The sequence below is a fragment of the Anarhichas minor genome, unplaced genomic scaffold, assembly GCF_050575085.1.
Source record: "Anarhichas minor isolate MPS153535 unplaced genomic scaffold, ASM5057508v1 ptg000080l, whole genome shotgun sequence".
NCBI lineage: Eukaryota > Metazoa > Chordata > Actinopteri > Perciformes > Anarhichadidae > Anarhichas > Anarhichas minor.
The window spans coordinates 1,979,975-2,003,906 of record NW_027466526.1 but is presented as its reverse complement, the minus strand read 5'-3'; the positions used below and the strand labels follow the sequence as shown (position 1 = coordinate 2,003,906).

At 41.4% G+C, this 23,932-nt stretch overlaps 4 protein-coding genes across 4 annotated transcripts; 1 reads left to right on the top strand and 3 right to left on the bottom strand.

Annotated features, from left to right (window-relative positions):
* Window positions 1–4,873: 4,873 nt before the first annotated feature.
* On the bottom strand, window positions 4,874–13,701 carry trmt11 (tRNA methyltransferase 11). Its single transcript, XM_076081456.1, has 13 exons — window positions 13,623–13,701; window positions 12,810–12,875; window positions 12,580–12,653; window positions 12,343–12,424; window positions 12,105–12,197; window positions 11,874–12,008; window positions 11,633–11,789; window positions 11,451–11,531; window positions 11,129–11,293; window positions 10,835–10,907; window positions 10,490–10,624; window positions 7,203–7,323; window positions 4,874–5,230 (listed from the first exon to the last, which is right to left on the bottom strand). Exons 1-13 carry the CDS (start codon window positions 13,698–13,700, stop codon window positions 5,090–5,092), a joined length of 1,401 nt encoding a protein of 466 aa, XP_075937571.1. The 5' UTR covers window position 13,701; the 3' UTR covers window positions 4,874–5,089.
* A 952-nt stretch (window positions 13,702–14,653) lies between these two features.
* On the top strand, window positions 14,654–16,363 carry LOC142938123 (actin-binding Rho-activating protein). The gene has a single exon (XM_076081351.1). It carries the CDS (start codon window positions 14,654–14,656, stop codon window positions 15,188–15,190), a length of 537 nt encoding a protein of 178 aa, XP_075937466.1. The 3' UTR covers window positions 15,191–16,363.
* A 137-nt stretch (window positions 16,364–16,500) lies between these two features.
* hint3 (histidine triad nucleotide binding protein 3) lies at window positions 16,501–19,282 on the bottom strand. The gene is made up of 5 exons (XM_076081454.1): window positions 19,138–19,282; window positions 18,493–18,610; window positions 18,238–18,307; window positions 17,581–17,707; window positions 16,501–17,418 (listed from the first exon to the last, which is right to left on the bottom strand). Exons 1-5 carry the CDS (start codon window positions 19,264–19,266, stop codon window positions 17,371–17,373), a joined length of 492 nt encoding a protein of 163 aa, XP_075937569.1. The 5' UTR covers window positions 19,267–19,282; the 3' UTR covers window positions 16,501–17,370.
* Window positions 19,283–20,405: 1,123 nt separating this feature from the next.
* Window positions 20,406–23,414, bottom strand: ncoa7a (nuclear receptor coactivator 7a). Its single transcript, XM_076081413.1, has 6 exons — window positions 23,302–23,414; window positions 22,852–23,004; window positions 22,457–22,609; window positions 22,235–22,330; window positions 21,889–21,962; window positions 20,406–21,681 (listed from the first exon to the last, which is right to left on the bottom strand). The coding sequence occupies exons 1-6, from the start codon at window positions 23,368–23,370 to the stop codon at window positions 21,543–21,545; spliced, it is 684 nt and encodes a 227-aa protein (XP_075937528.1). The 5' UTR covers window positions 23,371–23,414; the 3' UTR covers window positions 20,406–21,542.
* Between the last annotated feature and the right edge of the window lie 518 nt (window positions 23,415–23,932).

The window sequence follows — 23,932 nt, the reverse complement described above, 5'->3', positions numbered from 1 at the left end:
TGCTATGTATTTATAAGCTAACCATATCCTGCCCATCGCTTCATTTAACGGACGGACAGTTTCTTTAATGTCAAGTTCGATGACAGAACTTTTATTGAAAGATTTCTAATATCACTTGATGTCACTGCTGGACAGTTTAATGTAAATAAGGCTCAAGACAAAAGCAAAACGTCAAAGTGAGAGAGAAAGCGTGGTTTGGACAAAAATAAACAAAATCAACACAGTATAGATGGACATACGCCGACAGAGAAGCACAGCCAGGCATGCAGGTGAGCTGGGTTCCTCCTCACCTCAGAAGGGAGAGGTGTGAGTGTGATGGTAGCCAGGAGGCCCCTCACAAATTCACCCGGCAGTGATAGGGGTGCGATAGTCTCCGCGGGTCCCAGAGCATCATGCGTGTATCCTGGCCCTGACTAACACACACCCCCATGGACCACACATTCCACTCAGCTACACAGCCGTGAGAGCCGTCGGTGTGATCGGCACAAGTTCATACCTACACACAACCGCCTGTAGTATACACACACTGTACCCCTACACCTCAATCAGACCCTCTCAAGAGGCACTGAGGTGCATCGCTGAAATTCAAACCCAGCGCAGACCAGCACTCTCCGCTGTTGAGAGGCTGAGCAGCTCATCCTGAAAGATGTACTTTCTCATGGAGAGGAGAGATGCGGGGGATGCAGGGAGCGTGCAACATGGGCTGAAGGTGGAAGAGATAAAGAAGGGACTTCAGGAATAAAAAGAAATGGAGTAATACTACTGGTACTTTTGCATAATGGAGCATAAAAGAAACTATGGGCATATAATGCAGAGGGGAGGTTCTATAAACGGCTGCAAACTAGATATATCATGTTAAGCTCAGAGGATGTTAATATTTCCTTTTTGTGGTGTTCTTCCTGTGTTCACAAATTTCCTTTGGCAGCTAAAGTTTCCTCCCGCTTTGCAAAAACATGAAAGTCTGGTGGGACTGGAGCCTCAAATTTGCTCATTAGTGTGAATGTCAGCGTGAGGGTGTGTGTCTGTATTTGCTCTAGGACAGACTAGTAACCTGTCCAGGTTGTTTCCATGCCTTCAGCCCAATGCATCCTGGGTTAGGCTCCCAGTGTCTTAACAGGAAGCTACGGAAAAAGTATGAATTGATGAAAAATGCTCTCATAATGGCTATGGTACATCCCCACCGGTGTCTTATATTAGGTCCAGTTAGAGACATAAGCGCTTTATGAGTCGAAGAGGAAATGTGTCACTACAACCATGTTTGCCATGTTGTTTGTGTGTGTGTTTGTGTGTGTGCGTGTTTGTACCCACTTGGCAGTTAAGAGTCATTAAAAAAGGGCGTAAGTGAGCCATCCAGTGATTTATTTTCATTAATGAAGAACAGCACTGACAACCGCATGAACCCACACATAAACTATAAACAGAAAATAAGTCACAAATGCACACTTCCAAATACACTCATTGACTGTTTGGCTTTTGCTACTCGCTGCTCTCTGCCAACACTTTTTTTCCCTCTTCTTTCCGGTCGTACTAAGTGTGACGACCCCATAAACACGCATAATCACATGCACACAGTGAAAAGCATGTCATTTTAGAAAATCAACAATGCATGTGTGAGGAGCTCTGGAGGACTTATGCTAGAAAAATGACAGAAAAACAAAAAGCTGCACAAACCACAAAATGGGATGTCTGGGGATTTATTGAAAGTAAAGCATGCGTGCCTGTAGCTTAGTTTCCTCAAGCTTAACTCTATGCTATAACCTCGCATGATGACAAAACAGTTACATAAGGTCACTGTGAATGGGCCGTGGATAGGTGAAAGAAGGATGAGGAAGTTGTGTGACAAGCCGTTCAGTCACCCCCTTTACTTCCTGGGCCAACAACCCTCACCACTTCCAGGCGAGTATCTATAAAGAGGATGTTGTGCGTTCGGAGGCTGCTCTGCACTTTCTCAACCACAGCTCTATCACTTCAAAAGCTTAGCCCCTGAACTGTTTGTTTACAAACTGAACAGCATTGATTATATGGCAAACAGTCTGTAGGCTGTAGTACAGTATACACACAGCTCACACAGGAACTCCAGGGGAATCAATTTGGGGGGGCTGGGGGAATACTTTGACTGCATCCTCTGCTCAAGGCTGTCATCTAGTGGCACTGAATTTAATGATGCTTGAAAAAGATGCAACAAAGTTGAATCCTTGATTGTAAAATAGTACGGAAATCCTATAATCTCAAGATGTACCCTCCTCTCTCCTCTTCCTCGTCCTCTTTACTCTGAGCATGGTTTGGGTTTCACACAGCCGTGTGAGGTGGGACTCCTGTGGTGATTTGTTGCACTATAATAGCTCTCGCTCCGCTGTGCTTCTCCTCCCAGACATTGAGATAACAGCTCTCACCTTACCTCGATCAACAACTGAGGGGCTGCGTAAGGCTTCCCGGGGTGGATGAGGGCAGGACCCCCGGGGGGTGACCTGAGGGCAGGGGCGGCAAGGCGAGAAGGGGTGGAGGACTTGCAGGTGTCTAAACTCCCCAGGCTACGGACAGGTGCACTGCACCTGTGCCACATATGTTCAATCACGCACATGTACGTGTGTGTGTGTGAGAAACTTGGACACTCCTGAATACCAGCTGTGCACTATGAAGTCTCTCTCTCTCGCACTCACACACTAGGGCTGGGTATCGTTTAAAGAAATGATGATACCAGTGCCAATACCCATTTCCCAAAATGTTGCTCGGTGTAATATAACATAACAACGGGGGAAAACATTGAATTTCACATTAAGTCTGACATCTTGTGCAGACATTTTGACTGGTCCTCTTCTTCAATGGGTTGTTTTTAAGGCTAGTAGTTGATGTTTGTTGTTTTTTTATAGTTATATATTGGTTGTGTGTGTGTGTGTGTGTGTGTGTGTGTGTGTGTGTGTGTGTGTGTGCATCTTACGGCACTCATATTATACCAGCTGATTCAGCAGTCTGAAGACTCCCCTCTGTCACTTTGAGACAGAGGGGAGTTTAATCAGAAGCCATTGTTCCAAAACAGCGGCCCTCTCCTCCTACAGGGAGTTCCCCTTTGAGAAAAAGAGAGGCCTGTAGATGACAGAGGAGAGAGGAGGAGAGGGCAGAGGTGAGGCAGGTGAGGAGGGGAAGAGGAGGCTGGGTGAACTGGTGGAGGTGAGGCAGAGAGTGATTAAGGATTTGGGAGAAAAAGAAAAGTGGAGTAGGAATAGAGCCTCTGCTGGTATAAATATAACTTAATAAATGTGAAAAAAAATCTCAATTTTACACACAGTATTAAATAAATAGAGATGATGCTAAAAAGGCAATTAAGGAATGAAGAATTATGACGAAAAGACAGACGAAACCAATAGTCTACTGTATTTTACAGGTTAGGTCTCAAATCATTTTAGTGCCACTGAATTACACCAGGAAACTGCTTTGCTGCAGTTAGCTTCCAACATAAAACAAAACCAGATCTTACAAGTACACACATGTATACACACACACAAACAGAATTTCCACAAGGTCTGGACAGCATTACACGCTGTAGAGAGGAAGCCCCCCCCCAACCCCCTCCCTAATTATAGCCTGCATCATTGGAGACCAAGGGCTCTTGAGAACACGGTTTATCACTGTATTGTGGCGGAGCAAACACACACACGCAGCACTCATCAAACACAGTAATACAGTGACTGTGTTTAAACTACCATCTTCGACACAGAGGGGTCTTCTGTTGTGGCAAACACGGTACTCATTTACATGTGACATGCAAAGAAATGCCCGGGCAGAGAGGGCAGAAGTGGCTAGTAAAGAAAGGTCGAAGTCTCTAACTGTCTTGTGGAATCATTTGATTTTGCTTGATGATGATATACAACAAAAGGGCACTGTGGGAACTGTAAACACCAAGTACCGCAAACGATGGTGAGCCGGGTATCATGTGATGGTGCCTGGAACTCTCTCCCTGTGAAGCAGGGCGAACGGGGAAGTGTGGTGGAAAGGCAGAGGCCCAACTGATAAACAGAGCCAAGGGGTAATGTACATAAAGGCCTGCTGCGTCGCTCTCAGGAGATGAATAATGAGCCGGGCTGCATGTCAACTGTGGTTGGAAAACAACAAAAGCCGCTGACTAACCGTAGTGGTGTGTGGCGAGGTGGGGACGAACTGTCATTTGGGCTCTCGCCTGCACCGGGAGGCCTCTCTCATCTAAACATGCCGCCTTTGTCTGAATAAAGCAGGGTCGTGGCTCTAGATGCAGTTATACATTCTGTTTCTATACGGGCTCTGCTACCGAGCAGGCGGCAACCTCGGGTTCTGAAAAGTGTAGACGATGCGGAAGTGCCTTAAACTTGCATTCTGTCTAATAGCCAACAGGGGGCGACTCCTCTGGTTGCAAAATGAAGTCTGATTGTATAGAAGTCTATGAGAAAATGAAAAGTTTTGTTTCAAGTCTTCTTCAATACAGAATGATGTCCATCTAGTAAATGATGGTCTCATTTAGAGTAAAATAGACAATAAAGCAGGGTATGCTTTAGGGTGTGGCTACCTTGTGAGTGACTGGTCACTCCAGTTTGGGTGGAGTCCGTCTTTTAGTCTTAGAACTTTAACCTACAGTGTGTTTTCAGTTTATGAGAGTCAATCGCAATATTTTGGTCGCCTAAAAATGTCTTATTCCGTCTTTTGTTGTACTTAGCTGCACCCTCTCGTGTAAAACATGGTTGTAGTCTCTGTGACGTCACCCATAGGGTTCTAAGATGCCGTTGTGAAGCTTAAAGTGAGTGGCACCAGCCGTCTCCATCTTGGCAGTGGAACCCCCCCCCCCATTCAGGCAGTCAACTGTCTGTGTAGTAACTGTAGTTTAAATAGTCAGCACTCAGTAAAGGACCCTTGTTTTATCAATTTATTTGCAAAGCAATAAGTACAGGCATATAAAGAATCATAATTAAAATAATGTGAAAAGTTTAGAAAAATTAAAACTGTAACAAATAAGTGATCAGTTCGTTCCCCTCTTTCAGGGCGCCACGTTCTGAATCTTGTGTGCACTTGCTTTTTCTATTCTATAAAGACACACGCTTCCCCCTCGAGGCAGGCCATTCGGTCACTCTCCATTGACAACAGATTTGTTGTCCTCCTTGGCACACCTCTTGTTTAGTCCACTGAAATACTTTTCTCTGAAGGCGTTGTGTCCCTGGTAAGGACTGAAATGTGTGTCTGCAAGTTGAGCCAGGCTGTCAAATTCCTGTAAGGAGACAAATGTAGAAGTTATTGTAGTGAACTGAGGAAAAGTGCTGCCGGTTTTCCCCCCAATTAAAAAAAAAACAGAGAGAACTCCTTAGAGCATTTAGCCACATTATAGGTAGTGGAATACAAACTGGAATATATTTATTTATTTAACTTCTGCCATTCAAACACACAGCTTGTTAAAGAATGTGACGAATAAATAAACAAATCTGGAGCTACCTGTTCATGCTTTGTCCTGCTCAAATGCAGTGTGTGCTGAGACTAAACATTTGATAACACCATATTAATACAAAGGTAATTTGGATGCAAAAGTTGAAGCAGCTCTTCCATATTTCCAGTCAATGAAACAACTCCCCACTACATGTCGGTATATTAGCATCACAAGGTGTGCATACTTTTTCCATGTTTGCATTAAGGATCAGGACTGAGACTGTATATATTAACAATGTATATGAACTGAATCTCTTTAGTTAAACAGTTTGTCTTGGCTGTAAGGTAGCTGCTGGTCAACGGAGGGATGAAGGGAGGATGAGAGATGCTGGGTAGAGGAATAATGAGGTGAGTCGAGTTGGAAGTGATGACTCCGATGCTGGTCCTGTAATTTGTCAGCAACACCTCTCTTTTGCTATCCCATGCTGCTAAGTAACCTGAAAACAGTTTCCATGACTACTCTGAAGGAAAACTCTTGGTAACAAGACTGACAATGTAGTCGTGACCCCCAAATGAAGGGCAGAGGGAATTAACTACAAACAACTGAAAACAGTAGAAATAAAGTCAGTCAAACTAATTTGGATAATAAGTAATTTATGGCCAGCAAACACATGTTGTCAAACCCAAAAAATAAGAACAAATTAGGCTCCAGAGATGTTTTTCTGCACTAGTTTAACAGGAAGCGTTTTACAGCAATTAGGCTGGCCCCATTATTGTCAAAACACAGAAACAGTGTGGACACGTGTGCATGTATCAAAGGCTTACAAACACATTTAGGTGTTCACACACACACACACACACACACACCAAGCTGTGAACCCTGATGAACGAGTGCCAATAGGTGCAGATTGAGGCCTATTTGGAAAGGAGAAAACTCTGTGACCTGAGACAGATAGCAGTCAGATAAGATCAAACAGCTGTGTGTGCGTGTCATACGGGGCCCTTTATGGGAGCAATTTGGTTTTTTTTGAAGTGGAATGGATTTCAGATCCAAAGATGGATTATTTCCCATAACATGTGTGATTAAGCCATTTAGAGTTCCAGTATAAAAGAAATGAGCCAATCACAGCCAGATGTTGAGGATTTAACACAGACAGACACCATCACTTCCATTGGGATGACATGTAAAAAACATACACATATGCACATACTATGTACACTTGCATGACACATGCTTATGTGATTACATTAAGAACTACAGATACAAAAAATATGAAAGGACAGTCGCACACATGGTCTCATTTAAAACAGTAAAATAATTCTGCAGCATATACAGGTTGGTACGGTGCAGATGTGTTATTGAACACATAACTTAAAACAATATATTGAGGAAGTTGTGCTTCTAATTAAAAAAGAATGCATACAATTAGATGGTATGGTCAACTTTACAGCCACATCAGAAGGAATCAGAAGAAAAATGCACATTTAAATCCTATAAAATAACACACCAAACTATGCAAGGAAATATTACATTTATGTTTTTTTTTAAAAATAAGCCTGCATCTCCGGATGTCCTCAAACCTTACAAGCTCAAACACAGGCCTTCATGAAAACTAGGATGGCAACTAAAGACTTATTCTGCCAATTTCTTCTCAATCATTTTGTCTATAATAGGGAGGAAAACAGTAGGTATTAAATTCCCCAGAGCCCAAGGTGACTTACTGAAACTGCTTGTTTAATCCAACCAACAGACTGTTCTAAGGTATTCAGTTGACTAACATATTTAATATAAAATAAATTCTTAAAGAGGAGAAACCCACCTCAGGCTTCTTGATCTTCTCCATGGTGATCAGGCGTCGTGAGGTGTGGCTGGAGAGTGTCTGCTCACAGTTACTGATGAGACGGAGACATGGGTGAAGCGGCACCATCTCCTCACGGTACCTGAAAAGAGGACACATTCACACTCGTAGTTACACGTCGGGAATGGAAAGACAGAAAGACGGAGGTAGAGCAACTCCATTTAAACCTAAAGAGCTGAATGAGAGGAATGTTTAAGGCCCTGGTGAAAACAATGCGCTTTCTATTATCTTTACTAATATCTGGAGGCCATAAAACAGCCTGCTGGGATACAGACAGAGGCTAATCCTGTCAAAATGATACCCGTTCCAGTGTCTTTCCTTTCTCCCTTCATACCCTTTCTCACCTATCAAATCACTAAATATTCTACCAGCGCAGTGTAACCACGGCTGGTGAAGCTGCCGTAGCTCATTCTGTGCAAAGATGAAGGTGGAAAAAGTGACTCTGACCTGACAGGTCGACTGCTGGCTCTGTCATCACTAGCCAGGCCAGGTTAGGGCCTATTAACAGTGAATGATGTATGTGTTTGCATATTTGTGTCAGTAGCACTTTCTCCTCACCGCCGTCAAAGTAGCAACAGTCCGACTCAAAGACAGATTTACGCGTCACTGTTTGTCTGCCCCGTTGTCATGACCACATGTGGGCCCCTGCGGCGACGGGATGTTTGGTCGTCAGGGTGACTAACGGTGATGTAGTCAGGTGATGATTCTCTGCTGCCAATCAGGGGTCCCTAGTGGAGAGCCCGAGCTAGTTTTAATGTCCAAGTGAAGGCAGGGGTCGTCTTTGGGTCGATGGGCAGCGAGTCTTTTTGCAACTTGTGGGTAACCATCGAGACACGACCACACTAGCTGAAACAATTTTTTAGTTTTTGCCATGATGATGCATTTTGATTGGCTAAAAAGTTAAACGTACGATTGTACAACGAGTTTGATTTGTCGGTTTGCAAACTTCAAGCCTTCAAAGTTGGCCCCTCCTCTTAAGTGCGTGCTTACAATCTGGCACCTGGTTGCTACGTTTTTGTAGATCACAAACATCACAAACACAGAACAATAAAAAGAGAGGAAATGCAAGAAGAGGACAGGGTCTCTGTAAACACCGCCACACCCTTCGAATGGGTCATAAGCGAGGATTGAGAGGTAATATTTAGGAGTCTATACATTTAAGGAAACCAGTACTCATTGTGCCTTTTAAAATGGATCAAATACATTTCCAAATTATTATTATTTCTCACACAATATTTTAAATTCCAGCAAATGTATGACACCAATTTCACAGTATGCAAAATCTAATGCTGAAGCAGAAGCAGTGGACAGTTGTCTCTAGTAGAAGATCTGGCATCATTAAATGAGAGAAAATGTCAAGAAATTTACACTGGAGTAAATAATGATGACCTGCAAATGAAAACATGTCTCATGTCTACTCATTTATACATATCCCCTTACTTCTGACAATACAGCCACTTTGTTTCTTCTCCTCACTTGTTTATGTTGTAATTAGGACAGTTAATGGCTGTGATGACTGATATTCCACCATCTGTCTTGGTACGTTTTCCTCCTCCATTTATTTTTTAAGGGGAAAAACTTAAGGGGTCTAATGTGGTCTAGACGCCGTCTTTTGCTGAGAGGACTGTGTGTCACCTGTCATCATCACACAAACACACACACACACACACACACACAGTCTCCCTATTCTCATGGAGCAGGCAGACACACACAATCCCAACTGTTTCTATCAAAGCCATGGACGCAGATGCACACAATACTGTATGTGGGGGTGACAGAAACACGATATCGCCCCTGTAGAGCCCCAGATTAGGCCCAAGAGACAGGCTACGTCTGGGCTTACACACACACAGACTTACGTGTGATTGTACACAAAAACAAACGCACACACAGGTCAGACAGCCTACAGAGACAGATAGTTCAAATATCTGACTTGCCTGACCTCAGACGTTTATTTTGGCACGGCGCTCTGGCAGGCACAGAGTCAAGCGCCGGTAGATGAGTAGCAAAGACAAATGTGTGAACATGATGACACACATGTATGCATGGGCTCATACACAAGACCACACACATTCATGCATATGTACGGATGCATGTACACACACACACACACACACACACACACACACACACACAGGGGGACCTGAGCAAAGGTTTGCTTTTGTGTTTGTTCTTTCACTCACACACATTCACAGACAGACATATAAAAACCAGAGGATGCGTGATTATCTCATCTCTTCGCCGGTCATATAATCAGTGACCAGAAGGAGTTGCAGGCCTGCAGGGTTTTTCTTTCCCAAACTACCGTTGCTGCCGCTGTCTGTTGTGGTGCATACCTTTACAGTCAAACACCTGCACTTCGAGTCAGCACTTCACTTTCTGCTAGTGCACAAAACATTAGACAATGCACAACTGTTTCAGAAGAGCCGTCTTGTATAGTATAAGCCCTTTGTGGTTTACTGTGGCCCAGCTGTTTGAGTGGGAAAACCTCAACACACCTGTATACTATTCTGTATAAACACTGTCATTCACACAGGTGGTTACACCCGCAGGATGACGTTTTATAGGAGCGGGAATGGAATAGTGCTACGGGGAAATTCTACACAACCCGAGGTTTTAAAAGCATTTAGCAGCTCATAAACTAATCTGTTAATATTCAACTGATTAACAAAACAGACTGTTCCGACTGTTTGTGCTACATTTACACTTCTTCACAACTTATCTACTAATTTAATTGCCATAATTACATTTTATAAAAGGTTTACATTATAGTGTTAACATTATAAAGTATGCTTTGCTTCAAGTTGTTTGGCAACTAGGCAATTAATTAGGCCAACAAAAGATTTAAATGTAGGTTTATTTATTGGGTGGGACAAGCCTACATTGTGCAGTTCTGGTTTATGGTTCGAGCCTGCCCCCTATTGATACAAATTATTAATTGAAGAAGCACCAGTAAAAGGGGTTCCTAATATAAGCCAATGAGGACAAAGTTCACTTCAAATCTAGTGTTGAAATATAAATCTTCATGCACGAAGCCTGTTCTTAAACAACAACAACAACAACAACAATGAAAGTCACAGACACAGTTTGACTGCTCAAATAACAGAAATCAGTACTCTTTAAAGAACTAGATGTTACTGTGAGAGGCTGAAGTTTCTTGAAATAGTATTTGTAGCAGCAGACTCAGCATATTAAAAGACCTTTATATTATCAGCTAATGACACAGTACAATACGTATGTATACTCACTCTGGTCTGTAGACAGGCAGCCAATAGACGAGCCTCCCACCCAAGACCAGGTGGTGGGCAGAGAAGTTTAACAGATCTGTGAAGATGTCACTCAGGTGGTACGCCTGTGAGACAGGGACGTGAGACTCTGTATAGCTGGAAGAATCAAATCAACACAAACAGGTTTAGACCAGAGCAACAGACACAACATTTAACATAACGAAAAAAACATTTCAAAGGATTTTCACCTAATCGGGCTATGTTACTGAGAACATATAATGATACCTGCAGAGGGTAGAATAAAATATGACCCTACTGCACAAATGATATTTTGTCATGATGTCATAGAGTGTCAGTCGTACTTACATGCCGTCAGGGGGTTTCGTAACATCTTTGTGGGAGCCCGTTCTCCTCGTGGACTCTCTGATACCGTACGGAGCTGATGTCAGAAGCACCACAACAAGAACCACGAACAAGAAAGACAAAGGACAAAGATGATCCTATTATGAGATTAATGCAATAGACTGCACAGATGTAGCTGGTGCACACATTTGCTGCTTCAGTGAAATTTGTTTTAAAGGGACCTGCAAGAATCACAAAAGCTATAGACACATTTATGACAAGTGTTAACAGCCTGTTAAGAATGAACTTAGGACCTACGATCAGTAATGATGGCATCAAACAGAGCTGCCTCCCTCCACACAGGTTTGGAAGCATCAGACACCATTACATCTAAATACATCTCCTCTGTTCCATACTGCCGCAGGTTGGCTCTGATATTCTCATCAGGTCCGCGCCACATCTGGTTTGTACGGCTTGAACGACCTGAGAGACAACAGCAATTTTAGGACATTTGGATAGTGTCTGAAATTCAAAGCAGGCTCCTGCCGCTGTTGGTTCTGAACACAGACATGACTAGAAGCAATATTGAACTTAAGTATAAACTAAAGCCACAATCCTAACTTAAGTAGACTAAACTTACCTCTGCCATGAATAGTGTTGTAATCGATATCCGTTCCGCAGACGTAGGCTCTAAAGTGAGAACATGCTACCAGCAGGCTCCCTAAAACAGATCAAGAGACAAAGACCCATTCAAGTGTGTGACCGTCTATGCTATATTCTATGTATGTGAGTGAGTGAGAGTCAGCGACAGGATTTTCTCACCTGTGCCAACAAACGGGTCAAAGACGAGGTCATTCTCATTGACCTTAGCGTGGTTGGCCATAATGAATGAGAGCCCAGCATCCATACTGGTGTTCCCTATGAAGTGTCTGTTCTTCACACTGTGAGAGCGGATCAGTTCACGTTGTCCATCCGCTATCTGGTGCAGGAGTGTGTAAAGATGAAAAGTTGCAGATCACCTCTTTATTTTTCAAATGTAAACAAACAGTCAAATGTATCTCACCCATCGGCCGAAATAGATGTAGTTTGGGTGCTCGGGGATGTCGTTGGGGTCGGTGCCGTAGTCTTCCAACAAACAGAAGATGTGCTGTGGGCTCTTCAGGCTCACCGCTCCTTCAAACGGAAGATACTCCATAGCCTGGTGGGAGGATACGGATCGTTCAAAGAGGGCATACGCACACATTTCGATGCTTTCACATCAGCTCATTCATTCGTTGATCTGCATTCTGCTCACATCAATCCTTTTGATTCTGTCTGCAAACTCCAGAGTCTTGTTGAAAGTGTAGACATTGATTCTGTAAGTTGAGTCTTTGTGCATGAATGGTGACTGTAGGGGAATGAGGAGGAAGAGCACAAACAGAAATTTGACAGACAAGCTTAGACTCTGTATGTTTCATATGAAAATACTTTCCAGAATTGCAGTGATTGGTCTGTCCCAACACAATAGGACTATAAACAGTAGCATCACAAACCATGTTCTCTGATGGGTAGTTCAAGAGGGATGTTCTGAGTTCACTGTGTGTTTGTCCGTGGCCCCAAAGTTCAAAAGCAGACCTGCAAGGGTAATGCAACATGAACCTACAGCATTATTTCAGCCACTGTAGTAGAGAAATACTACCAAAGCAAGAAGGCACAGATTTAAATGGACGGGAATATATGCAGCATGTTAAGGCCATCGCCTACCTTCCCCCCAAAGCTAAAACACTTACTTTGCACAAACAGATCTGGCCATGACGCCGCGGACATCCCCCTCGGACAAACCATCCAGACACCAGAAAGGAGTCTACAGACAAGAGGCAAGAATATTAGTTACTTTGTGGAACAGAAACCTTCTGATGAGGTCGCTATCAAATCAGCAATAATTAGAGCCAAACATTTTATTATACAGCAGTTGGGTAAATAGGACAAGTTTTGAAAGGAGTGCATTTGACTTGCAAACCTTTTCTTGGAAGTTTCCACTCGGTTGGAATGGTTTTCCTCTGAGAGCGAGCAAGGCCTTAATCTCCTGCGTGAATGAGCACATAGATCACAAAAAACCCATCATATGCATGATTATAGTCTTGTTTTCACAGACTGAGCAGTACTTCACATGAAAAATAAATCCATCTTCATGTGTAAAATCAGTGCGGATCCTTGTAAGATGATTAAGATGCGACAGGATCACATTTAAAAACAAGTGAACATGATTCTGCTTATTAACAAGTGTGCGATTACTGCAGTTTAAACCTAAAAATAGGCCATTTCATAGTAAATGTAAATATAAACATGCCACGTGTCCCAGTTTATTTCCTGTTGCAGTGTATGTGAATGCCATCAGCTGACAGGAAGTATATATGGACCCAAGCTGTTGCCTAGCAATGCAATTCCGTTGAAACTGTCTATAATGTATTTATAATGTATGTCCACAGGTCCATGTGTGCTAACAAGCATGGGTCCTATTCACGTGGTTATATGTATGATAAGAAAGAAGCTAGAGATCACACAAGTGTTAACTACCAGTTTATCACCAGGTCGATGGAGGTACAGGTGGATAAATTAAGTCGTATTGTGTTGTTATTATCATGTGATAAAACATCGGTAAATTGTCACGTGAAACCAAAGCTTAAATGTATCCACTCCGTTTTGACAGTTTGAATTAGCACGTAGCTAACGCAGCGGGAGGAGGGAGTCTTATCTGCCAAATTTCACGAATTATATTTAAACATTCACAACAAGAGCCAGACAGAAACTGATAGTAGTTTATGAAGGTTACCGGCAATCTGAAATCCAGATTATCTTGGGCAAGATGCAAGAGGTACTGGAGGCATGATCGACTGGTGGAGGTCGCCATATTTGTTGCGGATTCAAAATACGTCCGGCTTGAAACCGGGCTGTGAAGTAGTTCCGCTTGGGGAGCAAATTACCATAAATGGAGAAGAATGATATTATGTTTCATTTTTGTACAACTAATTATTGTTCGTTTGTATTCACTAAAAGAATAACATGGCATTAATAAGCAACTTTATCTCTGCTTTTACGTGCTCTTACGTGCAAGGATAAACTCCTCTCACCTCTCAAGGCTGTAATCTGCTTTGCTTCATCGGCACCTTGTCAGAGCCTCCCTCTCTGATCAGTGATTGGCTGCCCAGATCTCTTCTAACAGGCCATTGGCCGAGACAGATGTCCATCACAGCAGTTTTGTCTTTGGACGGAAAAGCATCCGCACTCTTGCTGCTGTCAGCAGTGCTGCAGGACTGTATTGTGAAGTAGTTCTGCATAGTAACAGTGTAATCAAATGATTTTTTTCCACTTTGGCAACAATGAAACATTAATGCAGATGAAGTGAGGATCGAATCCGTGTGCAGCGTGTAAGTTCGATCATGTTTAATAATTGTTTACTAGAAATGTCTGTCGGGTTGTGTAATTACTTTCCAAAGCAGTGTGTTCACTTCTTCTAGTTTTGATTTACCGATATTGATTTTGTTAAACTATATTTTCGCTTTTCATTATTTTTTATGAATTGTCAACTTAATTAGTTGTTCAGATTGTGGCCTCAGTCATCAGTTACCATATACAGATCTCTACAGCTAAATCAGAAAAACAGTCCACATGCAGGACAGGACAACTATGATTAGATGAAATATAACGTTTAGCTCGATACCCAGAGATCATTTTAGGTAGTTATTATTTAAATAATAAAGCAATAAAAATGGTAAATGGATATTATTCAGTGAGAACAACATTGCATTCCTGCATGTAGAAATGACCAATTAAAGCTATGTGATCTCCTCAACATAAAGAGTGATGGGGACGAACAGCCAGAGCAGCATCATGGAAACTGAGGATGACATCCCTGATCCTGCTCAGTTTAGCGATGACACTGCTGCGTGCATTGTTTCTGTGAAAGGCTTAAAGGAAAACTGGCAGAAGTGGTCCGATGAGCACCGGGAGTACCAGAAGCACAACCCCTTCAGTCAGGACACCAGACCCAGTGTGGTGGTCCCTCAGAGGGGGCAGGATGATTACGGGAGACCCCTGCAGGGGTCCGTGACGGAGCAACGAGGGAAGGATGCTCACACACACGTCAGCAGAGAGGTTGAGGAGCTGTGTGAGGTGATAAGAAACATCGGACAACCTGGAGACAAAGATGGGGATGGAAGAAGTAGCGATGGGAGAGTCATCACTGTGGAATTCGGGAAACTGTTTGAGCATTATGTGACGATCTCTAATAAACTAGTGGGGATTCTTCTACGAGCGAGGAAGCAGGAGCTGGTTGACTTTGAGGGAGAAATGCTGTGGCAGGGGAAGGACAACCATGCAGTTATCACTCTGTTGGAGTGATCACAAACTTGGATTAGTGTTTATGCCTTGATTCATGTTACATGCAGTACATGCAGTGGCAATATAGAGCTACTTCATGGCAGCACTCACTGTGGTATTCAGATAGCAGGGGGATAGCACTCATTGTACTTTGGTCACATAATAGTTTTTCTTCCTTACAAAAGTAAAAACTTACGTAGCTGATAATTCGCATCGCCTCCCTAAGGAGTGTACATTAGCCATACTAATGTATTTTCTCCTTGTGATAAAAAATACATAATCAATTTAATCACTAATCACAAAGAGTTAAATAGAAAGTGCAAATAGAAAAAAAAATAGAAAAACCTGAAGAAATGGCATGAAATACTTAGGTCACAATTACAAACACTTTTACAAGTTTGGGTCATACCAGGGAAAATGACAAGTGGCAGCATTTGTCAGCAACAAAAAGAGGACATCTGCATGTGGATTCGTGAGTTTTAAAAGCTATTAATAGCACTCAAAAAAGGCCAAACAGTTTGTACCTAAAATGCAGATGCATCAGACAAATAATAATAAAGTAACATGTCGAGGGGAATTAAATCAGGATATGCAAAGCTAAATCTTAAGCACAAATAAAGAGAAACATTGATCTGAGGTTGAAACTCAACAATAGAGATACAACAGAAATACTCTTCGTTGGGGGAGTCAAACCTTGTGTTTCCCAGTGTGACTAGGTTGTTTACATTATTTTATTATCTCGCTAAATCAGATCTTAGCCGAACAAATCCCTTTCCCTATATTTGAAGTGGCGGAGTGAGCAGCTGAAATTAAGTCAGAGTGGTTAATGAGTCTGAACCAAAGCCAAAGAGAACACGAGGCTGCCTGTGACAGACAATATGGGGCTCTAGGATGAACTTGATCCGAGTTGGCTTGGCTGCGTCACAGCATTACAAATGTGCTTTGTAGTTTAGGTCACCTTGTTACAGTTTGAAACTTTGTTTACCTGCACCACACCAAGTCACATCTACAATAAACACAAAATGCTGCTTTAATGAAATGAGAACTACACAGTAAACTGTGCGCTGACTAATATACGCCATAACATCTGCTGCCCTTAAAAGTAATGGCCATGCAAACTAATGAATGTTTTTTAGCTTAAAAAAGTTGATTATTCAATTAGCAAGTACTGCTTGTGGTATTAAAATAAAGAAAGAAAAGTAACGTCTTGTCTGTTATTGTGTTGTTGCGGGTGCTTTGTGAACTGTAAGCACTGACTGGAGTAGTTAAACTAATGACTGGGAAAGAGTGTAAACTGATATCTAGGACTCACTACATTAGGCACACACGGAGAAGCAGCAATGTATTATTTATTCTAAGTTAAATTAAGTCTTAAAGTACATACACTTTCATACAGTACAGTTCTTTCTTTTCATTCCTTAGTGTACAGTTGTATCGTATAGCATAAATATTCACTTCATGCACCATACCGTTCATGTCATACATTGCAAATACCCCACTATATTTCTGTGCCTATTGAGCTGATAAAGCATACTTCACTTTATGCACATGTCAGAGGATCACTTAGCCGCTTCTACTGTGAAGGAGCTTTGTAAATCCTTCATGAAAGTGTTACTCTGAGCTTTGACCCACTTCAGCTAGGCCACAAAATGCCCATCAGGAAAGAGACAACTCAACATAGACTCAGCTAGTTAACATATGTCATTATATCAATTACACAAATTCGATTTTCTTCCAGAGTTTTTAAAATAATGTCAGTTACACATGCATAAATCAGATTGGCAAAACACTAAGGCAGCACTCCATGTCAGGGAATACGACAGCTTGTGCATTATATGGGCTATCTATTGTTGGACTCACTCAGGACTCACTCAGTAAAAAGGTGATCAACAGATGAAAACAGGTGAATCACACCGTATGCTATTGGTCCATAAAGTAAATGCATTTTTTTTATATGGTGGATTAATGGAAAAATTATTTTCTTCTATAAAAACAAACATTGGTGGGACATGTCTCAAGTAGCAAAAGAAAAAAGATTTAGCTTTATTCAAGTCTGAAAAGTAGTGTCTTGTTACAAATATGTCACCAGTTTAAAATGTTGGGTCATTAGCTCAGACCGCATCTTAATTGGAGAGTGTGGAAGGTGGATGTTTCAGTCACATCAAAGTCATGTACTGAGAGAACTGGATCCAAACAAGTGATCAGGTGGTCTCTCCTTTAGAGTTAAGAAGCTCAATCAGCTGGTCCGCCTGCAAAAAAGAAAAAAGTCAACCTATTTTGCTTAGATGTGGCCTGATGATGCACAAATCAGGGATTGAGAAGGGATTATTTTCCTTTTACTAATCCTCAAATTATATACAATAGAATGCTTTGTTCTGGAGCACATAACGTATAATAAAGAAGGGGTTTACCGCGATAAACCAATAGGAGTTGAGTCTGTAGAAGAGGCGAGACATGAGGCTCATTTGACTGGCAGGTGCCAGGACATGAAGGTGTAGGTGTGTGACAGAAGCGAATGGGGGCCAGTGGAAACCGAACCTGCAGACAAGGGAAAGGGCTTCAGTGCACACAGGTTCACTGCTTGAAAAATATGGAAAGTTTTAAAAGCTAACTCAGTTTAAGTGCCACTTACATCAAGAAAGCAACAGATGTGTTATCAAATCAGTCATTAACAATTACACAGCAGTTTAGAAGATTATCAATTTCCATTGGACTAAGACCTACTGTTCTCCAGGTAAATACAGTTCATAGTGTAGTTTACACTGGTACTGTGATGTGTACTGATAACAAGTATACTACCAATAAGTACCTGGCATAACTGAAGATTGTTTCCTTGCTCGTCTGTCTAGACAGGCATAGTGTTGATTCATTTTAAAGGGACAATTGACCTCGAAATAATGCTTGACTATTTGCTGACAGAAAAACTGACCTGACAAAAGCTGCTTTGCTGAAAATGTTTGAAGTCATTCCCTTTGTAGTATTCACATTGTAGCACTTACTTTCCTGAGCCACTCATTTCTAGCGTGATGAGCTGTGAACTACAAAATGCACCACTGGATGTAGCTCACCTGACATCACTGAGGTCCGTTACGTTGTTTTTCTGGAGGATCTCCTTCCCCAACTCGACCATCCGCTTCACTGGGTATGACAACAAAAACAAGTTGCTTTTTTATAATACAATTGGCACCAGGCAACACAAAATACACGTTTTAGTCCACAGGATTAGTTAGCAATGAATTGTCAGTGACATTGAAGTTGGCAATTTGTCAAAATGCAATAATTTCCACAAGCATCAGTCATGCGGCATGTAGTTTAAACATTACCCAAAGGCACATGCTCCTTGCTGAGTGATTTACAGTTCCCTATATGTTTGGTTGGAACGACAAGGTAATGATGGGGAGCTCCAGGTTTGATGTCTCTGAAACATGAGATGTCCTCATCCTGCAGCAGAGACAAATGAACAAGTCAGCAAATGCAAATGAATGCATCACTTTCGGGACTGGAAGGGTAGAAGAGTAACACGGTTTACTGAAGTGCAACACTTTTTTAAATACCACATGTTAGTTACCATTTTGTTATATGTTAATTCAATCACCAGGATCCCTGAATTAAGGTCCTTATAGTATAAACAGTTTGGCAAATATGAGCTACATAACACAGGACCAAGCTAGCACATGGACACAATACAGGCCTACAATTATCCGAGGTGAAATGTGAGGCACACCCTGCAATACAACACAATAAACCATAATAAAACTACTAACTATAGTACCAAATAAAACAAAAAGGTATTTCAATTACTGTACAGTTAACTTGCATAACGTTAGTCTCAACGAAAATCAAACATTAAATCTAGCTACTTCTTCACAACGTCACTTGTTACAGAGCCAATTGAACTTGCTTCTGAACAAAGGCTACAGCTAGCTAACCTTGCACTCAATATTATTTAATCATTGCAATATTCTCACACAGTGGAGAAGCTCCGTGCCCATTTCGTTGTTTACAATCTTGCAGAAAATACATTTCTTCTCATATCCTTCGCTGCTGGTTTTGGAAACATCAGCCAGAGCAGGTTGTGTAGCCTCGACTGCTGCCATTGTTGATTAGGTTTTACACTCTAGACCTGCACAGTCGATCCCAGAGACCATCGAGCGCACAAGGGGAAACCAACAGATTGTCGATCTATATTGTAAGAAGGGATCAAATCTTCTTATATAGTCTATGGATAAAACTGCCACCAGGGAGCGATGTGGTTCAACATACAGTATATTTGATTACTCATTTTACTTGATTTTAGAAGTTTTTCATTCCCCTTTTCCGGCATGCTTCATGAAAACATCAGCTGCCCTTCATATTTTGTACATTAAGTGCATAGTATTTGTCTTCTCCATAACTTGAATCTTTTTTTTTGGTCACGTTGTAATGAGAGCTGATGACTCTGTCAAAGCCAACATAGTCGTTCCTGTGACTTTCTGGTTCAGTACATAGGTCCAGTTAAAGGCAGAGTAGGTATACCTTAAAAATGACTGATACTGATTTCTGAAGCCAATGAAATAGAAATAGCCTAAACACTTTTCATAAATATTTTTTTGATAATGTATATACATTATCATGTATTATGCCGATTTTTCTTAATTTGCTTGTGTCTATTTGCGTTTTGTTTTTTTAATTTGCAGTGTGTTGAGCTCAGGGTACGGGTGCCCGTTGACTCATTTAGTAACCCATTCATGCCTGTATCTAGACTGGGAGCCTGTCCAGAGTATACTCTGCCTCTAACTCAGTGCATGATGTTACGGGTGCACCACCTACTCTTTTTTTTCTGATTTTCTTTGTCTCGATATCTTTATTGAGGTTGTTTGGTTCTAAAGTCTGTGTGCAAGTCATTAAACAGGTAGTCACTGATGTATGGGGAAGCATTTTTCAGCTGCCTGAAGTTCCTAAAGGTACAGCGGCCTATTGTCTGGGAATCTGCAAGTTTACTTTATTGTAATATTTCTGTTCTACTCTAGTGTTTCCTCTTTTTGAGTGAATATTCAATGGGCGAATGTATTTTGTGGTTTGTTCCATTTATTCTATCATATGCCTGTTTGTGGAGCTATATGCAATATTATAGAAAAAATACAGTAGCATCAGCTAGTGTACAAGGTCACACAAATATCATATCCGAACATGAGTCTACTTCTATTTTGTTATTTGTAGCATGAAAAAAACAGCTTACTCAGTGGAAAAGGGGATGTTGTTTTAATGGTTTATTCATAATTAAATATGATTGCTCTGAAAATATTGTCTTTCACCAGGAAAGACAACGTTCTAATGTGGTTCCACAAAACAGCATTGGCAGTGCCAGCACCGCCTGGCAGACACTGATATACACACAAACAAACAAAAAGTGAAACAAACAACAATAACATTGGCTTTGCTTTCCTGTTAAGATTTTCTTAAACATGCATTTAGATGTATATAGATGGTAAAAGTAATTTCCTTAATATTTCCTATTTGTGCAAATAGGCAGGCAGGTGTCTCGATCACTTTCCAAAAATAGAAGTGACAGTTAACAGTTGAGGTCTCTTCTTCCACAAACCACACACATAAAATATCATACATTGTTTACAGTGCAACTCTACACTTCTGTTTTTCAACCTGAGTGGAAAGGTCTTCATGTGCTGCAGTAGTTTTCAAATGGAGAAAATTAAAACCAGACCTCATGTTAGAAAAAAACAAGCACAATTAGAGTCCAGATAGGTCATTGTGGGTCCGATAATGTTACAGTGGTTTTACCATAAAACAAGTATTTAACCTTGATGCCCTTTATGTGCCAAGTATGTTTCATCCCTATCATGCACACTTACACACAGAGATAAATACTGTAAAAAAACATTTTCTTAAATATACATGGCTGTTAGACAGAAAATGGAAAATATTTTCCTTAAATCCTGAATGTGCTTACAGTAGTTACAATCTTTTTAGTCAACAGTGTTACTGTGAACTTTGCATTATAATGCTCTCCACAACAAAGAGTTGGTATGGAGGGCTTAAAGCATCAGAGTCCAGTTATTAACTGGTCTTAGCATAGTGCTACTGATGGATAGCCAGTAGTTTAATGCAGCAGGACCCTGACCCTTTCATTTGATCAGTTGTCTTTTATAGGCACAGATCAAACCAGCATAAACGGAAAGTCCAACCCAAGAACTGCTAGAGCAGGATTCTGCTACTGGATGTGGGTTTATCTGGACCAGGTGCACAGACGATAGCAGCTGCTCTATCAGATTTTGTAGTGGCTAAAACCACACATACCCCTTGAAGTCTTGACGTTTTGTAACTCCAGACAGGATAGTAGGTTCTACTTTAGCTCGTCTGTTCAGATGTTCTGCCCTCAGTTCTGCACAGTCCAGACTTCGAGGTCTAGTACACTGAAGTCCTCTTGTGTGGAGAGAGACTTGTTTTGGAATGTGGGACAGGAGAAGCTTGAGCCACGGTACAGATCAGCATCCAGCCACAGGCCAAATCCGCCCCTACAGACAAAGAAAAAGAAAAAAAAAGTACTTAAATATCAAATCTTTTGAAAGTTGTAAATGTGTTATGCTCTCAGATACCAGATAAAGTAATTACATTATGGTCTTGCTTTTTATTTCTCCATGACAATGTCAGACTTAATTGCTGCCTTTTCCTTGGGTGAGCATGTCTATATTTTAGGGGAAATAAATAACCACATAACTTACCCTCCTCCACCAATCTGCAGAGATTCCAGGTTTCCACTCACAAAGTAGGAGTTCTCACCGCTCCACCTGTATGCCTGGGAAAATGCCAAATGAAAGACATAAGACACTTGCACTCAAACTATGCCGATATACCGGTATTGACGATAACATAAAATTGAAATATTGATATCTTGTTAATAATACGCATATAATGATATTGTGTTAATAACCCATGCCCTCAAAATTTTCTTAGAACACAAAAATGTTTTTTTTTAATCCTCTTTCCTGAGATTGTGTTTAGTTCCTCAGAAAAAAAATCGCTCTCAGATGATTGCAAACTTGACTTGCAATATAAATACATCCGTACCTGGAAGTCAGGGTTGAAGGTGAAAAGGAAGGTTTCTCCTGTGCCGTAGCAGTATTTACTGACTTTGAATGGATCAGAAGAAAAAGCCCCAAACACCTGATGAAAGACCAAGACATTGGGTTATTTAAAGAGTACCCACAGATATACTATTAATCACTGTTAACCAGTTTGACTACATTTGTTTACAGAAACGCCTTGGAGAGTTCAGATAAAGATGCAAACCTTTTTGTGCATGTCTTTGATGACCAGCAGCACAGGGCTGTCTAGGCAAGCCATATTCCTGTACAGAGTCTTCAGGCTGCTCCCGTGAACGGCCGTGCTGTAGACTAGTTGCCATGGATAGCCCTGGGTCTTTGCTGGCATGTGGGCAGCAATCTGATGGGAAAAGGAGATGTTAATCAAAAGATGTCTGACTGAAAGGTATACATTTTTATATTATTGTTATATTAGTGTTGTCACATACCGGAATTTCAAAACTCGATACAATAATAAACTCGAAGAATTTACAAAACATAGAAGGCATACAATTTAAGACTTCTATCAAAAGATAAAAAGCAATGTGTGTGTGTGTGTGTGTGTGTGTGTGTGTGTGTGAGTGTGTGTACGTGCACACTTACTCGCTCCAGGTGTCGGTCATCCAGCAGCTGGCTGTGGTTGTTCAAGACAGGGAGAGCATCTTCGACCTCCTCCTGGTACTCAGTCTCTTTTGTTTCATAATCCCTCGAGCTACACAGACTCCGACGCCACTTGGAGTCCTTTACTGTGATAATCTGGTGGAAGACAAGAGATGTTCCAAAATGAAAATTTCCTCTACATTAGGTACAGCAACTTGTGGTTGAATAACTCATTTAGACAGGGCACACATGAAATTTGAAGGAAAAAACATGCTATTTCACTAGTAGATGCTGGTTATCACAGCTTCATCACAGGTGAATTCATTACTGGATTGCTGGATGACAAGCTAGTTAGGAGGGATGGATGATGTCTAACATTTCTTACCCCCAAAGTAAAGTATATTTTACCCCATAAATGCACAACACCTCCTAAAAAGATAACAGCAGGCTTACCTCAACATACGGCTCCACGCAGTCACTGGCAAAATAAAGCACCTTGACATTTTCTGGCAGTAGCTTCATAGTTTCTGATTTCTGTGTCAAACTCTGCGCTCTGCAGTACCACATGTCTGTTACTCGAAACTGGCAGCATGTAAGTTTTATGCCCCTCTGCGTTAGTTTCACTTTTGTCTCTGAATGCTATTGGTTTGAAACCTAAGTGGAGGGGCTTCTCATTGGTTAGCGCTGATATTGAACAGTTCCTTTTCTCTGTAACAGGAAAGTGAAGGCTGCTTTGGGATAATGGGAGTGAGCTACAGATAGGATATCCATATATGGAGACTGTGGGATTTCCCACAACCTCTTGGAGAACTGCCAAGCACTCTGGTGCCTCAGTTACTGTAAGTCGGGGTTGATGATTTTTGTAAACTAATGCTTGACAAATGTTAAGTAAATGTTTACACTGTGTTTTTTGTTTTTCCTGGATATCCTGCTGTTGAAGACCCACAGTGGGCTTTTGTTTTCATCCTTGATCGTGCATGTGTGTGTGTGTGTCTCTGTGTGTGTTTGTGCAAACCTTACCTCCCAGTTTTTAGTGGGGTTGACAGGGTTACTGAGGAGCCTGTTGATCACAGCCACCTTGTTC

Excerpts from the sequence above, each read along its gene's own strand:
- trmt11 (XM_076081456.1), bottom strand. The coding sequence starts at position 13,700 with ATGGCGACCTCCACCAGTCGATCATGCCTCCAGTACCTCTTGCATCTT. Across the intron at positions 10,625-10,834 it reads ACGAAACCCCCTGACGGCAT|CTATACAGAGTCTCACGTCC; the intron begins GTAAGTACGACT and ends TGATTCTTCCAG. Across the intron at positions 7,324-10,489 it reads CTGCCTGTCTACAGACCAGA|GTACCGTGAGGAGATGGTGC; the intron begins GTGAGTATACAT and ends TCCTCTTTTCAG.
- LOC142938123 (XM_076081351.1), top strand. The coding sequence starts at position 14,654 with ATGGGGACGAACAGCCAGAGCAGCATCATGGAAACTGAGGATGACATC.
- hint3 (XM_076081454.1), bottom strand. The coding sequence starts at position 19,266 with ATGGCAGCAGTCGAGGCTACACAACCTGCTCTGGCTGATGTTTCCAAA. Across the intron at positions 18,308-18,492 it reads CAAGGAGCATGTGCCTTTGG|TGAAGCGGATGGTCGAGTTG; the intron begins GTAATGTTTAAA and ends TGTCATACCCAG. Across the intron at positions 17,708-18,237 it reads ACGGACCTCAGTGATGTCAG|GTTCGGTTTCCACTGGCCCC; the intron begins GTGAGCTACATC and ends CCTTGTCTGCAG.
- ncoa7a (XM_076081413.1), bottom strand. The coding sequence starts at position 23,370 with ATGAAGCTACTGCCAGAAAATGTCAAGGTGCTTTATTTTGCCAGTGAC. Across the intron at positions 22,610-22,851 it reads ATGACCGACACCTGGAGCGA|ATTGCTGCCCACATGCCAGC; the intron begins GTAAGTGTGCAC and ends TTTTCCCATCAG. Across the intron at positions 21,682-21,888 it reads CTGCAGATTGGTGGAGGAGG|GGGCGGATTTGGCCTGTGGC; the intron begins GTAAGTTATGTG and ends CTTTGTCTGTAG.